Here is an 18,205-nt window from a genome sequence, read left to right as displayed (position 1 = left end):
TGAAATCCTAACCATTTGCCATTGTGACATAGCCTACAACAACAGCAGTTTTTAATGAAGACACCTTTTCAAAGTGGCATTTTTCAGGTGAAATTTTTTTTCGAGCTCTTGTGCGAGTTCGTGCTTCACTGGTTTGGTTGCAGCAACTCCATCAAATAATGTGTTTGTTGGAAGAAGATCATGTGACAGAATGTCTTTGATAAATTCCCCCTTTCTTTTGCTATATCCATTTCTCTATGTGCTTGCAAAAATTGTTTGTAACCTATTTTGTAGTGGCTGGTTAAATGAAACTCTTACTATGGCAAATTACAGTGTGGAAGTTTGGCTCTAGTGATTATGTCAAACAGCCTTTTTGCTTTCAGTACAAATCTCTCCTGCTTCAGTTCTGCATATAGTTTCAATCCATGTTTCAGGACATCTAGTAGACATGTCTTCATATCGTTATCCACAAATTGTTTGGTCACGAAGCAGTGTAGTCGCACAGGCTCAGTCATTTCAAAGGGGTTTCCTTGCTGCTGCTTAAAATGAAAAAGGCTGTCAACATGTTTATTAAAACATTCCCCTCTCTTTCCCACAAGTTCATGGTGAGGAACAGTTTCACGATGGTTCAATAATTTTGAATGGCATCTCTCTGAAAACATTGCAAACAGAAAGGACTTCATGGTAAACTAGCTGCCATTGAGCAACATATTCACTTTTACATGTCTGACCAACAATTCCCTTGGAGCTTTTCTCTGCTCTCTGGATTGTTTGTTCCAGTTTCATATCTTGAGCCACAGATATGAACCTTCCCTCTCTGTCATTTACCACAAAATGTTTTTAGATTAATTTTCTGTAGAGGTATGTTTTTTCACTCTTTCTAGGTACCATGACCCATTTCTCAGGTAGTTTATGCAATCAAATTCACAAAACACAGTAATCAGTGACTTCACAGTCTACACATGCAGCTCCCAATCACTTTCCCGATCAGTATACAGCATTTTTTTCACCAGAGCTATCATATCTTAAACATTTCCCCAGTACTTGCAAAGTTCTGATTTGTCTTCACATTCTTTGTCAAGCTCTACAAACTTGGTCATCAGGTTTTCTGATTTTGAACTGAGTGTGTTGAACATTACCTAGCTTTGCATTATGTCTATTGAATGAAGTGCACCATGTGCCTTGTTCACTTCTGAGATAACGTATACAATTCCATTCTTGTTCCAAAAAGCATTCCAGTGCAATGTTTCTATAGCCTCAGATATGATGAGCATACCTTGCAACGAACAAACATAATGAGTTTTGCTCAATACCATCACCACAGTTTTACTTCCAAAGATTTTAGCCTCAATAAGTGCATTGTCTATGCCACATACACTGAGATAATTTCCTGCACACCACAGCACAACGTTTGTCATGTGGAAAATGCCCATCATTGGATAAAGATCATCAATTCTACTGGATTGCTCATAAAAATGTCAGCTACAATAAGGAAAGCATCTTCATCGCAGAAAATTGGCAGGATAGGCTTGTCTTCAAGCTGAGCATGCACATCTTGGAATGTTTTTAGAGTGGTGTGTACTGTTTCATAGTTTGTGACTGAAGATGGTATTACTGGTAAACCCCAACTTTCTTCAATGGGATGGTATTCTGGAAATAGGGAATGAATTCCAGCTCTTGGAGGTCCTGGCTTTTCTTCATCCTTCTGTCCGCACTGAATAAGTGATATGATAAATTCAGTTAAATCTGCATTGAAGACCTCAGCATCAGGTAGAAGACGAAGATCCATGTCCTATGCCACTTTGAAACTTTCTGGTAGACTGGGGTGTGTTGATGGCTTGTAGTGATGTTGCACACGTTGACAAGGTAGTTGGGTTATAAGTTTGCAGCTTCGTTTGTTTATGCCTACAGCTGACACAGTTTGTTTTACAGTAGCTACTTCATTGGTACAGTCGTGAAAAAGCACCATGGAAGAATCATGAGTGCTGAATGTTCCAGACAAATAAGAGCGGTCTTCAAAATCAAAATTATCAACAGCAGCAATTTCCTGGTAAAGTGACTTGGAAGTGGTGTGCTGTCAGATTCACAATTCAAAATTTCAGCATGAGCTGCTAACAAGTTCCTGCTCCATACTATGGCCCTCATTATGAACATGGCGGTAAACCCAGTTCCCCACCGTGGCGATGCTGAACAGAATCCCGCCATTGGCGGTGAACAGAAACCCACCATATAAAGATGCAAAAATCTGAATCCACCAAAATTTTCACAGCCACCTGTCACCACCAGGACATTGTAGGCAGAAATGCAGGACATCCCACACCGCCACCGGCGAGCACACAAACTTCCCGCCCTCCAAATAATGATGCACAAATCACTGCGGCGGTCAGTGGAAGTTGAACAACCATTGGCGGTACAGACCTCCACGGCCAGCAATGGAACTTAAGTGTAAAAATTGCACACATTGGCAAGTTTGAAACCCACACACCTGACACACATCCACAACACTATAAAACACTCACAGACACACCCCACAATCCTTTGCATCACCAATAGGACAACTGAGATAGAGAACACCACAAGCAGACACTGAAAGCCACAATACACAGATCACACAACAGCACCCTCACTTAGATCCACACAACACACCACTCACTACACACACCATGGCACCCCACCAAACACCCACAATTCACAGAAAGGGAGCTAAGAACCCTGGTGGACGAGATACTAAAGGTCGAGCCACAACTATTCGGGGCACAGGTCCAGCACACACCCATCGCCAGGAAGATGGAGTTATGGCAGACAACAGTGAACAAGGTCAACGCACTGGGACACCATCCACGCACCTGCATGGGAAGGTGAGGTCCATGGCATTGAGGCACAACATTGCAGTCCAGAAGACTGGGGGAGGACCTCCACCAACACCACCCAACTACACTGACTGGGAAGAAAAGTTACTGGCCGTCCTGCACCCTGAGGGCCTCACTGGAGGAATGGACTCGGGTAAGTCGTCTACAATTATCCCTTATCCACCACACCTGTAATGCATGCACCACCCCACCCCTCCAACATCCACCAGGACCACTACCCCACCCAGGCCACAATCAATGCAACCAGTCACCCTGCATGCCCACAAATCTATCAACAGGCCCACATACTTCCCCCTGTGCACAGCCACCCACTACTGCAAGGAATCACAAAGGCACTAAACCACCCACAATGCACCACCACATCCTAAGCAAAATGCAACGGCAACCTCACAAAGGCATCCTGCATGGTCTAAAAGTGGAAAACCTGCACAAAACAGCCCAGCCCTGTGCCCCCCATCCGAATATGAAACTGTAACAGACATGTCCATTCCCCCCAACAGGCACCACCACCCAGGCCACCCTGACAGACAGGACAAGGAGTGGCAGTGCCCCACATGGAGACAGAGGCACCACCCAGGTCACTGGAGAGGGAACCCTGGACAGTGAGGAATGCCCTGGCCCCTCACACAGTCCTGGACTGTCACCATCCAGCTGCCCCACCCAGGACACCACTGACACCCCTACCACCAAGCCACCAACATCAGGCTAGGGCAACCGACCTCACACCTGTGTATCCAGGCCACAGATGGTGGTGGAACACAAGGACAGAGGCCACAGTCACCCCCTACCAACAGGCAGGAAGACGATGGCCCCAGTACAAGCGGTACAGCCAGACCTGAGCAGGGGACACAGGCACAGGGAGCTAGGCCCAGTAGGAGGACACCAGTGGCCCAAGGGGGAGGCCACAGGATGGATGCTGCAGCCCAGGACGTGATCTCCGAAGTCCTGGGAGCATACCACCATACCAAGCATAGATTGGCCCAGATTGTTGCCACCCTGGAGCAGAGTGAGCGGCTCAGAGAGCCCAACACCAAGAGACCATGGAGTAGTGGAAATTGCACAATGCCACCATGGCCATCATAGCAGGTGCGATGCTGCACCTTGTCCCAACCCAGCCTGAGACCCCCACAGACCAGGAAACCCCTACTACAGGCCACGATACAGACCAGCCAACAACAGCAGCAGCAGCAACTGGACTTGTGCCACCATCCCAGGACACACAGGAAACCTGCACCTCAACCCGTACAGGCCAACACCAGGCACCCAAACGGTCCCTCAGGCCCAGATATGGCACTGAAACACCTGCCAAGACCAAGGCCCCCTCCAAGAAGTGACTCTGGCAAGAACTGTCCACCAAGTGTGCCACTGAACCACCGTCCACAACGTGCAATAAAAATCCCCAAAACTTTAAATAACAGATGGACTTATTACCACTGCCAACAATCACTGAGATCATGTAGCCAATATGGACATCCACCAGCAGCCCACTCCCATTACTGTAAAGAGCACATGGCATCCCTGACACCAAATGAAACACATGTTCACCAATGTAAATGTTCCCTGTCATTATGTTGAATGAAAATGAAGTGTGCATGAAAGTGTCTCTGAAATCATTTATTCATATCTTAATAGCAGGAATGGCACCCCACGCATAACGTGGTTGTGCCAACAGAATTGTCAAACAAGTTGTCCATTATATCACATGTCCCATGCAAACCTGGTCACAGTGACAATGTCTATAAACCCAACACCACCATAGATGGTAAGGCGTACTGACAGTATGCTGCACAGACAGCAACAGCAACAAATAGTACCATAGTTACTGGAAGTACAGTTGGATCAGTTGATTCCTGGAGTGTACATCTTACCCCTCCTCATCATTACCATCACTCTCATCCTCACTCTGAGGAAGCTGTTATGGATATATAGCACCCTCCTCCTCCAAGAGGGGAATAGATTTCCTCACAGCCACGTGGTGCAGCATGCAGCAGGCCACCACTATTCTACACACCTTTTCAGGCTCGTAGGCCAGGGATCCCCCAGAGATATGGAGGCAACGGAATCTAGCCTTCAGGAGACCTATTGTACATTCTATCATCCTCCTAGTATGTCCATGGGCCTCATTGTAATTCCTCTCCTCATCTGTCCTAGGATTCCTCACTGGTGTCAGGAGCCATCGCATGTTGGGGTAGCCAGAATCACCTGAAAAGGGGGGCAAAACAGGACTGTCACTGACAAACCTCATTTGCAAATAGCCTGGCTGTCTGCTTTGTGCCAAAAAGTGTCAGAAACACTTACCTATGATCCATCCTCTGTCCCATTGTAGTTGTTCCATCATGTGTGGCACACTGCTGTTCCTCAGCACAAAGGAATTATGGACTGATCCAGGGAACATGGCATTCACATGTGAGATGTACTGATCTGCAGTACACACCAATTGAATGTTCATGGAGTGAAAGTTCTTCCTGTTTCTGTACACCTGTTCACTTACTCGTGGGGGGGATGAGAGCTATGTGGGTTCCATCGATGGCACCTATCACATGGGGAATGTTGGCACAGGCAGAAGTCTGACTTGATGGCAGGGAGGTCAGCACTTTTGGGAAACCTCACATATGTCTATAGGTGTTTTACAAATGCATTCAGGAATCTGAAGAGTATAATGCTAAACATTGCTTGCGAAAAACCTGCACCCATGCCCACTGTTACTTGAAATGAGCCTGTGGCCAGGAAATGGAGTGCAGAGAGCACTTGCACTTCAGTAGGGATGGCATGCTGATTCTTATTTGCCGGTCTCAGTGCTGGATCCAGTAATGCACAAAGTTCATGAATAGAGCATGGTTGAGTCTGTAATTGATAATGATGTGACGCTCCACCATGGTCCCCAAATCAACAAGTGGTCTATACACCGATGGGGCCCTCCCACGCCACATGGGTCTGTACCTAGGAGGAGTGGAGAACACATGTGAGGAACACACATACATCTGACCACAATGTTAAATATTCAGCAACTCTGGCATACTAGTCGACAACACATATGCATAGTAGGATGTTAAACTGGAGTGACATGTCCTCAATGATACATGATGACTGTTGTGGTGAGTAAATTCATATTTGTAAATGCCTATGGGGGTTGGGGACAATAGGGCCTGCATGGGGCAAATGAGGAAATAATAACTGAGCAGTAATTGCCAAAATGTCTGCCCCCTGTAATCCAGAAATGTCGTAGTGGAAGTGACCTCATACCGCTAGCGGTTGTCGTAATAGCGTGAGGCGGTGTTCACCGCCGTGCGATCATTCATTGGTTTATATGGTTGTCAATGGGGATTTTTAGCATATCATGATCACTGCCAGCGGTGACGGTGCACACCCCCGCGGAGCATACGCCATCTCGTCACCCAAATTTCACTTGATTCCCGGATTAGGTACTCCACTGAGTGTGCTGCTGTGTCCTGCCTCTGGTCCTGGAAATAGAACGAGAAGCAGGGGAAAGGGTCCTGGCCTTCACCAGCGAGGAACTGGTCAAACTCGTGGACGGGGTCCTGCCCCTATATGCCAAGCTCTACGATCGACCAGAGGTACAGGTGAGTAGGTGGATTGGGGGGCATGGATGTGTGGAATGTTGGTAGATGGCTGTAGACATGTGTGCACGTTTGACACTGTACAGTCGTGGGGTTCATGACATACTGCATGTGTGAGGTTGTGTTATGCTGTTGTAGGTGTCCGCCCCATAGGGGACATATAGTCAGCTGTATATAATGGGCATTGTCTGACCTCTGTTACTTTTTCTGTTTATCCCATATAGGTCAGCACCCATCAGAAGAGGGGACTCTGGCATGCCATCACCAGGGAGTTGCGGACCCTGTGGGTCTAAAACCAGCAGAGCACCCACTGCAGGAAGCTGAGCCAGGAAGACCTGCGAGGCCCAGCTGGAGAAGTCCTCCCAACGAGAAAGGGGTGCCTGTCGGGCACTTACCCCCCCTTAATGCGGTGCATTCTGGGGGTGTCATCTCCGGACCTGGATGGGCGCTTGAAGGCTGCACAGCAGACACAAGGGGGTGAGTAAAGAAACCATTGTATACTTCTTTGATGGATGTGTGAGTTGGCTGTGGTATGTATGCGGTCTAGTGGCAGGGACTCTGACTGATGTCCTTTTACATAATGCCCCCCCTGGGGAGTTGGGTTGTAAGGGTCAGGTCTGCAGTACTTCAGGTCCTTCAGTGATGTAGGGATTGGCTGTAGAGCAGGGTTGTGGCCACTAGTCAGGAGCATAGCCATGTGTATAGTGGTAGGTGCAACATGGTGGAATATTTGCAGGGTGGGTGTATGTGTGAACCAGTTATGTACCTCCATTCAGCTATTAACAAGTGTCTCTCCTGTTTGTTCACCCATCCCTGTTCTCTTGTGTACATCAGCATCATCTGGTGAGGGAGCTGAGGCACCGGCGAATGGGGATGCAGCGGCCCACAGTTCCACAGAGGCAGAGTTGAGCGACGCCAAGAGGACCAATGGGTTGGAGGGCGAGGGGAGTACCATGGGGAGGCAACTACCACTGGAGGTAGTGACTCTGATACCTCCTCCGATGGGACCTCCCTGGCGGTGGCGGACCCTAGTGGGCCCACCCATTCTGTGTCATATTCCACCACCACCCATACCATCACTGCCCTCCCATTTTCTCCCCACCGAGTTGCCCGTGCCCACTCACCCAGAAGGGTGGGCGTCTCCTTTGCCCCAGGCACCCCATCATCCACTAAGGAGGCTATTGACCTCCTAATGTAGGGCAGACAACCATCGTCCATGCCATCCAGGGGCTAGCATCAGAGGTGCAGCAGACCAATGCCTTCCAGGCTCTGGCCTCCTCTTTGAAGGAAGCCAGTGTCCCTGGTCATTCCGCCCCCCCCCTCCAACCACCTCTACCCTTTCCTGCACCCCACTCCCTTCACCCGTCCCAAGCACACATTCTGACAGCCATGCACACACCTCAACACACAAGAAGCACACTGCAAAACACAATCACCACACTTCCCACCACAGACATACACACAGCCAACATACAAAGGCACCCACAACAACATCGACCTCCCCCAGTGTGTCCACCTCTTCAGCCTCCCTGTCTGTCACCTCTACATGCACACTCACAGGCACTGCACCCTCATTCACTGTTGCTGACCCCATTCTTGCAGTCACCACAAAATCAGGCATCCATGCATGCACCTCAGACACAACACCTGCACTCACCACAACGACTTTAGTTGACACGTGCAGCACACTTTCTGAACTTGCAGACACACAGACAACATACATTTACACTGGCAACCTGTCTTGTCCCACTGTGTCAAACACCCACCTCCCAAGACACTCAAACGTTCCAAGACACCCACCCAACACACATCCACCACACCTCAGCATACTGTACAGTCACCTGCACCCACGTCACGCACACCTACACCTGTCATAACCACTCCCTCTACCTCCACTCCCACACCTTCCTCCAGTTCTACCCCGATTGCCCCTAAAAAACTTTTCCTATCCAGTGTTGACCTATTTGAATCCACTGGCCCACCCCGTCTCGTCCCTAAACGTGCCCACCTCCTCGCCCTGTCCACTCCTCCCACATCACAGCCCGCCCTTGTCCGCCCTTTCCATTCCCGTGCTACCTCACCTATGAGCAAGAGACCCGGTGCTGGCCAAGGAACATCTGCCACACCCCAGTCCCAGGCCGCTCCACCAACTTCTAAAACCAGACCTAAGCCCCCTCCACCTCCCAAACGTAAAGCCAAGCCCCCCCTCACAGTCGTAAGTCCCCACCCCCACCACCCTCTGCCCCTGTTCCCTGAAGTGCCTGGATGCCCCATTGTTGCCCCTATGAGGAGGAGTACCTTTGCATTTGTGGGGCCATTTGGGCCCTTTGGACTTTGGAGTACGGACTGGCCATTGGCCTTCTGTTGGAGTTCTGTTGCTCATGGAGCTTCATTAAAGTTTGTGTGGCCAGTGTTGGTTTTGGCACACTCAGGATCCGTGGTTCATTGTTTCTTTGTGTGGGGGTGTTGTGCACATGTGTGTACTTTGGCCAGGTTTAATTTGCCTTGTGTCGGGTAAGTACATCTTGCTGTAGGGTGTATGGCTTGTGCTGTTGTGAGGGGTTATGGGTGCGTAGCAGGGTGGGTGGAGTGGGTGGGTATGTACCTTTGCCCTTTCTTCACTTGTTTAGTAGGTTGCAGTACTTACTGTTGTCGTCTTAGTCGGCGGTCTTGGTCGTGAAGGTATATGGAAAGGAGCAGGATTGGCATGATTTGCAACTCTCTATCCATGTCTGCTTCGGCGTGTTGTGTGTGCCTCCGGTGAGTGTTTCCTTTTATTTGGTTCGTTTCCACCTGGTTTTGCGTGACAGTTGTTCCTGCCCCGGAACTGACGGCGGTCTAGTGCTTCATTATTTGATGGGCAGGTAGGGCCTTTCCGTTGGCCTGTGGATGGCCTCTGCCGTTGTTGTCGGCACTCCTCCGCTGGCGGTGAGTGTTTTTCAGGTTGCCTGTTTTTTAGGTGGTTCTGTATTCGGTGGTCCAAAGTGCCTGACTTTTGGCGGTAGTTACCGCCACCGCCGGCGGAGCGGTGTTTACCGCCATGTTCATAATGAGGGCTTATGTCATTATCTCTTGCTGATACACCAATCTTATTCATTGAAGTGATTACCTCTTATTTTTGTCATAGATTGCGTGGGCAATCATCAAATGTAGTGGAGTTTTCTTTTTGCAGTGATGTACTTCATAAAATATGATTTGGAAAAGACAGGACACTTACAAAGCATAAGCCTGCTGGTTCATGGGATTGTCTTCCACTTTTTCATTTATACCTTAAAATCTATCCTCAATGTTGTCGGCTTCTGTTACGAACGCAAGAACTTTAGTTTGCAACAGTTTGGTTTGGTAATATTAAACAATGATATAAAACGTGTTAAGACAACATGAGGCATTCTTGTTGACTCCCGTGATTTGGGGAGCTCTGGGGCAAAATGTGTCACTAAGTCCAAAATCTTTCAGATCATTTCTTAAAATGGTTCCTGTTGGCTTTATTGCACCCTACGATCTTATTCTGGCAGCAAGAACTTCCGAAGTCAGATCAGCTTAGATCACCATGAGTGGCTCATTCTTTTTGTTAGACTGACAAAAATAAATTCTGCCCTTGTACATTCTAATAGGAAAAATCTTAATTTCATTATTATGGATCAATACAGTTTCATCAATGTTGACCATTATTTCTCTGATCTCACTGAGTGTGAACCCATAGCCAGCACTCAAGAGTGGCATTAAAACTTAATTTGCTTTTTCAAAGAGTACAAACTTAGCTGAAGGCTGGTGATTATGTTGCTACTGGGAGTGCATCGTACATTCATATTTTCGATTGTATGCAGTTCGGGTGGGCATACAAATCCACTGCAAATACATTCACCTCTGTGACTCACACACTCAGTACTTTGTTCTTTCGTCAATCCCTTTCGCCCTTGTTCTGGCTAAACCACAGATAACACATTGAAGATTCTCTCCTTTCTGATCAGCTGTTGGAGGTGGATGAGGGGTAGCCATCGATCTAAGTAGATAGGCATTGGGTTTGGTTGGTTGGTTTGCTCTCTTAGAAGACTCTTATTCTTGTTCTGATTCACTAGTTTCTGCTATTTTTTGATAAACATTTTTCAAGCTTTTTTAATTCTATACGACTTGTAGCACTTGTTGTTACAATGATAAAGTATTTGATCCTCTTCACCCATCAGTGTCAAGCTTTTGTGAACTGCGTCTTGCCATATTTCTGCAGCATCTCAAACTCTCTTCTATCCAGCCACAGTTGGTGCAATCTTTTTTTTGGATTAGTTTGGCATATGACACATCTTTCTTTGCTAAAGAAGTCCTCAGATTTTGTAGTTAGCAACACTCTGTCAGGAGGTAAAGATCCTATGCTGCCACCTGCTTCGTTCATGTTTACAAATTTGAATCAATGGAAAACCTGACACAAAAATAATTACCAATATGATGACTAAAACACATCATTATAGAGCTGCCATTTTGGAACATGGCACAAGGGTTGCTCTGAGGAGTAATTTTCTGTCTCTGTAAGACTACATGACCCCCAAAACCTATGTTTTGACACCAAAACTAAGTATATAGGTCTCATGGTTTCTGAAATATCACATCATCCTTGCAACACATCCGCTATTTTTAAAAAGGTCCAGAAATAATTGGCCAGGATTAGCAATGTCTACCCAAGCTAAACTAGGCCATCTGGCAGCTTCAGGCACTTTAAAAATGCAAGAAGCTCTCTTACATGATTTGTCAGGGTTAAGTACTAAGCTTGCTTAAGAATGATAACTCCTGTCCTGACACACGTTACGGGTTCATGAAATCCAATGTGATGACTTTGGGCATGCGAGGCAAGAATCACAAAAGCACCTGTATGCCCAATTTTATTTTACCACTTTGGGGTCCGACTAGCTTTGGTCAGTCAGAGACGTGTGATTGCTAAGAAGCTGCCTGTGGTATACATCTACAGTAATATGTTCTATGTTTGCATACAGTCATACCTTGTCATTTCATTCCACTTCTATTCTTTCAGGTGACAAATCCTCAACAGTGTCCCATCTCTGTGAATCGCAGAGGTATCCTTTCCTATTGCTCTGCATGGTACAGACATTAAGGTTTCAGTTACGAGCAGAATTCATGTTCCAAACTCATCCCAGTGGTTCAGGTAAATGATTAACAGCTTGTGTACATTTAATTTGTACGAATTTGAGAGTTTTCACACGTAGAGACTAATAGATGTGTTCCATACACCCTGCCAAGAAAGAGCAATCCATGAATGATGTCAGATCTTTAAAACCAGCATGGGCTCTAGGTGACTACCTCACACTTCAGCCTGGCTTGTGTCGTTTTGAAGCAGACCATTGGATTACAAACATCTGCTACACTTAAAGCAGCCATGCATGCAGCATTTATTATTTCCCAGACCTGTGCCTCCAGAGCCCCCTAAGCTGGAACTAATGAAACTGACACAAAATTATTAGCCCTGCATATGGCCTTCACCGGCAGTAAAGATATTACAGCACAACATTCCTATTTCATTTGAATGTTGTCAAAAACCCATTGCTTCATATGGTTGCTGTCCTTATACCACAGCCTGTTAGAAGAGTCACCAGTAAATATAGTCAGGCCTTCAATTCCGGCTATGCAGACTGTGAGACAGACTCGTGAGCAAGGCTGACAGCTATATATTCAGTAAAACGTAGCAAACATGTAGCATACGGTGTCTAGGTGGCGCTATCACCAATTTTTCAAATTCAGAATAACCTGGGACAGAAATGATGGAATTTGCTCATAAGAATTATTAAAAATTCGTTTTCAAAACAGGGGTGTTTAGAGCTCAAATATACATACAGATGATGTAAGTTAATGTTTCTGTGGGGCTTTCTAAATCTGGTGAGCATCTGAAGTTACTCGTCCAGACAGAACTTCCTGTTCCAGGCTTTTGGTTGACCCCTAGGACGTAGTCCTTTCATTGCCCTTATGGTGTTTATATATGTCACAAAAAGCAAAGAAATACAAAGAAACACTATCAGTGAAATGGTTTCAAAAGAAGCATAAACTGTGTAACAGAGGTTCAAGAGCGCTGAGGTTTAAAATGTACTGTTTTGGGATAGTGTGATGTTCCTGTATGCTGCACAATCTATCACCATAGTACTTATTTTGTAAAAATAACTAGCTCCGGGCCAAAGACATCTCTCAGGAGGTCATTGCAGCTTGCATCACCTATATTCCGTGGCAATACTGCTGAGCACCTGTTACAATTGCACCTACTTACATTTACAGTCCAACAAATGTGACAATTTGGACTATACTAGGTGACTCAAAGCTGCAAGAATGTTCTGGTATTATTTTTTGATCATATATTGAATTTATAAACACCTTGGTCATGTACTTTTCAAAAAATAGACTGACAGTGCCACGATGTGCTGGATTATTATAGATATCTGTCAACATCACAAATAAGTGATGGTGCTGCGCACTGGCACAAATTAAGCACTGCATTACCTTAATCAGTTGGAAGAATGAAAAATGGGGTGGTACTGAATTCAGAGCTCTTCAGGTCAATTTTAACTCACACGTGAAATTATATTGTTCCATTTTCATGTTATTTTAGGTTCACCGGTTGTAGCAGCAATGGGTATCCTTTTCACTGGGTCTGGAACATAGCCAAATCGTCTTAAACTTGCTTGTGCAACCTCCACAATAGAATATTTACTATAAGTGACAGCTGAAGGAATGTGCTAACGGGTTGCTTGTGAAATGAGAATGTGATGGGGTAGACAATAACAATAGTTTAGGAATGTAAAGACCAAAAGCATGTAAACACCAGCCTTCTTCTGTCCGATGCTCTCTTTATTTTCAGGATAACCGACACCATACGTACATTTGAAAAGATTCAGATGTATTGTCATGGTAGTCTTTTAACAGGAAACAAAAAACTAAAAAAATGTATGAGCATAATAAATATCAAACCGTTCCCTTAAAATATATAAATATAAAACATCAGTTGTTATTTCAGAAAATGTGTTTGGAAAACTGGCATCTATTTTCATTGGACATCTGCCGCTTCTCTTCAGTTCACATCACCTCAGGTCCAGCAGGGTTATTTTAATGTCTTTTACAACCACATGTTTACATACCTAAAAAGAAATAATTTCGAACACAATCAGTTTTTGAATTATTTATTCCATTATATGTAGGACGGCTCTCTGAAAATGCAGCTTAATGCACTCTGCGAAACAAATATAGTAATTTTTTTAATTTAGAGTAAAACGCACACTTTGGCATACACACAAATAAATACAATGCAAATAAAATCACAATAAAAGCAGGTCATATGGTTCATTTGAAAGAAGTAACATTTTAGAGCTTATTATGTTTTGTCAGTCTTGTCTTCAACTCCAAATTTCCATATGTGCCTATTACATGAAGAGGTAGCACAATGCTAATATTTGGTTTGATGCCAAGAATCAGAACATTCTGCATGTGCTAGTGGAACGTGCTTGGGCTGCTTAGGTCATGCGCAATGAAAGTTTGAAATCAAATAGCCCAGCAGCCACACGACCAAGGGTTCTGGTGGTTGGATCACACCTAGGAAATCTCTGCACTGCTGCAGGCTTATAGGTTGGCACAGAGTTCTTCTTGTACAGTCAGGATGCCAGAATTACTGGACCCAGGAGGGCTTTGAATCAATGTAAAACAGAACTGTTTTCTCTGAACAGCTTGAAAATGAAGCATTTCTATTAAAGACCTGCAACTTCATATATTTGTGTTTGCATTACAGGTACTACCGCGTTTCTATCACTAACACAATCACTTAGTCTTGTTTCCACAGCTCAAATCAAGAGAATCAATTTCTAGTATGGAGAGTGTTCCTTCTCAGCAGTTTCCCGGGCCTAGGCTGATCTTTGAAGGTCATGTGCGACTAGACTCGCTAACTGTCAATCCTGTTTTTGACCAGGAGCATGAGAGAGAAAGACAGTAAAGGGACAAATATGGAGAATAGAAACATAGGGGAGTGGTGATGATGGGGGTGAAAGAACTGGACAAAAGAATGCGTAAGAGTAAGCTAGAGGTATAAAAAGTGTAGGTTGATGGTGGAAAAAAGGGGCACGAAGTCAAATCAAGACTAGGCAGGCTTGCTATTAAGCAACTCTGACATTCAGAATGCTCGTAAGAAAAACAATGGGTCTCTGTATTTCTTGTTTCATAGAAATTAAGCACTTCACCTTCATACCAGTAGCAGTTCCTTCTGTATGACTATCTCCAAGCACACCATCATAAAAGCACAATCACTACTGAGGAGAGGGTGGCATTAGGATAGTGGGAAGAATTTCAGCATCAGATCAGTGAAGTCATCAGGTTAATTGGTGAAATAAAAGAAAATCATAAACACATTGCAGCAAAAATATTTATTTTAGATTTATTTTATGTTGGGCATTAGGTAGCCTCTAAGCACTCTGGTTGCAGTAATTGTAAACCAAGCTCTCATGACGATGGTAAGCGGATGTGAAGCCTTAGAAGGGGAATGACTAAAAGGTGGTGAGGCTGGATTTCATCATCAAATCAGTCTAGGTAAGGTGAAGGTGACAGTAAATGAGACTTTAACCAGATGAGTGTTTGAACAGGTGGGGTTTAGGAGCGTTCTGAATCTGCTCAAGTCAGGTTCAAGCCACAGATCTTGTGGGAGGGAGTTCCACAGGGAATATCCGTACACGTAAAGAGCCCTACCACCAACCTTCTTGTATCAGTACACTTGAATAGTTGTCAGATCTTAGATTCCTAGATGGGAGATAGGGAAAGATCATCTTAATTAAGTAGTCCGATGAACGCCCCTACAATGCTTTGTGGACGAAAAAAGAAGATCTGAAGTTGGCTCATTTCTTCAAGCAGAGCCAAAAGAGGCATTGTAATGCGTGGAGATGTGGTTGAACAAGAGACAGGAAGCATGACTCTAGACCCAACAGAAGCGTAGATGTAGATTAAGAGGGGAGGTAACTGTGGTGAGGCCGCTACAGTAGACAGTACAATATATCATCAATGAGAATAAGATGCTGATTATCTGGGTGAGGTAAAGGGGAAGGGTTCCTCGGAGTAGCACCAAATGGTGATTTGCAGTCTGTTCACAGGTTACTGTCGAACAATACACTCAGGTTCAGGTTTTTTTTTTTACCACTGGCTATGGATGTGTACCCATTTACTTCAGCCAGGGGAAAGGAAGATGGGCAAGAGAGGCAGATCCTCTTAATGAATGTGGCTGTTTTCATGCCAGTGCAGCATAACCAGTTTTTCTGCATCCGTTGAGGATGCTGATATAAGCAGTGCAAGACTACTGGGGAGTTGGCTGAGCAATTGCTAAACTTGTGTAACTGGGTATTCACTGCATACATATGTTTTCCTAGTTCATGTAATTATTGAACAGCATTGGCAGCAGAGCTGGACCTTGTGGGACTCCACAAGTGATTTTCACCACCCTGGAGATGAATGAACTCAGTTTCACCGGATGGGGGCAGTACACCAGGATGAACAACAGCCAGGATGCCACAGGTCCAATTATGTCATCTGAGAGTTTCAAGCGAATGAGAAATACCTGATGATCAATGATGTCAAATGCCATGGAGAGGTTCAGAAGGATTAAAGCATAGACTGTGCTTAATTTACCAAAGGAAGAAATTCTGCTCTGATATTTAGAAGCCTAGATTCTGTGTTCCTCTGGGGTCTGAAGTCTGACTGAAAGTCACCCTGAAGAGACCAAGAGCTTCCAGAGGAGCAGAGAGTTAGTGTCCGACCCGAGTTTTGAGTGCCTTGGCAATGGCTTGAGATCGGTCTATAGTTGGGGAGACTGATGAGATCCAAGGAAGGTTTCTTCAGGTTAGGTGTGATGATGGTGTGCTTTAGTGGTTGATGAATGTGGCTGCTGGAGATGAAGGCTCAGGTAGACTGGTGAATAGTCGGAGCGGTGTTGATTTTGCCAGTCTCTTTTAAGTGCTCTACCCATGCGTTTTATGAGGTTCAGTTCATCAGTTAACCATTTGTTAGTTCGAGGGTTCCTTTTGTGTTGAAAGGGTGCCAAATGTAACCAGTACTGTAGTCATCATCTCTAGGTGGGTTAGGAGGACCAGCTGAGTGAAGCCTGTGGTGTCCATTTCTGTGGTTATGTTTTGGGTATAGGCATCAGAAGAATCATACGAACTGCAATGCAGGCATGTGTTGAGATGGAGAATACAAAATGAGTGAGATCCAGAAAATCAGATGGGAAAAAGAAGAAACATTTATGGTGGGATGGTACATCACAGCAAAGATGACTGAAGTAGTGGGGATGGTGACCACCTCGGATAACAGATATTCAAAGAAATTGAAAGAAGAGAAGTTTAACAGCTCAGCAGAAACTGAGGTGTGATGAATGGTGAGGATGTGGTATTTTGGAGAGAAATGGTTATTAACACTGGGCACCAACAAGACATTGAACCAGGTCTCAGTAGTGGTCATTAAATGACAGGAGTGAAGATGGATTAGGTCATGGATGTTAAAGGCATTCTTGGTGGCTGATCTAGCATAAGTAGGAAAAGGCAGGAGGTCTGGTGTGTGGGGTGGGGAAGGAAGGTAATGATGTAGGGGCTGTGATGGGGAGCAGAGATGTGGAAAGGAAGTGAGGAAGGGACGCTAATGCTAGAGGTGGGGATATGGGAAAGGTTAAAAGGTAATAAAAAGGTGGTTCAAATGGACTGTTTAGCATGTGTTGGTGGGCTTTCATGTTTTGTAGATTGAGTTGGTTACCTTCAATCACTACTGTTCCAATGTTGTCAATTTGTATGGTAAGAGCGAGGAGCCCGACATTCACATGGCAGAAACAATCTTCTTCCCTTAAGCAATGAAGGAGGTGGAGAGAAGGGAAATGCCTGTGGTAAGCCATGTGCTGATATAAGGTACATATAAAATGAGGTCTGTCGTGATTACTTCAAGCACAGAGTTGTATTAATCAGTGATTAGTGTCTCTGAATGTGATACAAAGATGGTAGATTTGAACTTGTTTTTGCCTGATTTTATGGTATAGAGCTAACATAGGTTATTGAGCAGGTGGAGGGACCATGTTTGGAGAGACATATTTTCAGGTTGCCACATAGAGGCTAGGTGATGGGGAACTGATGGAACAATTGACTGACAGGTTGTTACAGCTGAGTTTCGGAGATGGGCTGGTAAAGGATAAATGCATGAGCAGGTGAGGTAGACAGTCAGTCCATAGAAGCTGGGGTTAAGCAATGGATACTTAAGGGATAAACCCAAGAATTAGGTGGAGGTAACCAAATAAACCATGGGAAGCAACTCCTTGTGTTAAAGAATTGAAAAAGCAGAGGGTGGCGATGACAGGTGATAAGATGGATGCATACTTTCTGTTTTCGGAGGACAATTAACAAACTGGAACCCAGAAGACTTAAGCACTAAGAAACATTAGTTACAAATGCAGGTTTTAGAGGGGTCCCTGGAAAAAGGAAACTGTTACCTGCTTTAGCAAGGATAGAATGTTTCTATGTAAAAATAATAACAACTAATAAGTGAGTAATGAATGCTATGCACAGTCCACAGATAACTAAGCTTGTTAGTAAAAAAAAGCTCATTCGAGGTCTGTCCTTGTGCAACATCTGCCAATGCCAATTGCCCCACCAAAGTGGAAGTCAAAATATCTGCCACATTAGAAGGTGAATAATGGCACATGAAGTATGGCTAAATAGGATTGAAAACAGCAGTATACTCCGCTTGTAGTTCCACCCCTGATAAAAGAATATCACAACC

At 45.0% G+C, this 18,205-nt stretch overlaps 1 protein-coding gene across 1 annotated transcript in view; it reads right to left on the bottom strand.

The window, feature by feature from the left end:
• Window positions 1-9,164: 9,164 nt before the first annotated feature.
• The window catches only part of STAMBPL1 (STAM binding protein like 1), a 182,886-nt gene continuing 173,845 nt past the window's right edge, over window positions 9,165-18,205 (bottom strand). The window contains exon 11 of the mRNA XM_069239904.1: window positions 9,165-13,554. Within this exon, the coding sequence (XP_069096005.1) occupies window positions 13,498-13,554 (57 nt within the window). The 3' untranslated portion in view covers window positions 9,165-13,497. The remainder of the gene's footprint in view (window positions 13,555-18,205) is intronic.

Source organism: Pleurodeles waltl, chromosome 6, assembly GCF_031143425.1.
Source record: "Pleurodeles waltl isolate 20211129_DDA chromosome 6, aPleWal1.hap1.20221129, whole genome shotgun sequence".
Taxonomy (NCBI): Eukaryota; Metazoa; Chordata; class Amphibia; order Caudata; family Salamandridae; genus Pleurodeles; species Pleurodeles waltl.
The sequence above is the reverse complement of the archived record's forward strand: the minus strand, read 5'-3'. Positions and strand labels throughout refer to the sequence as shown.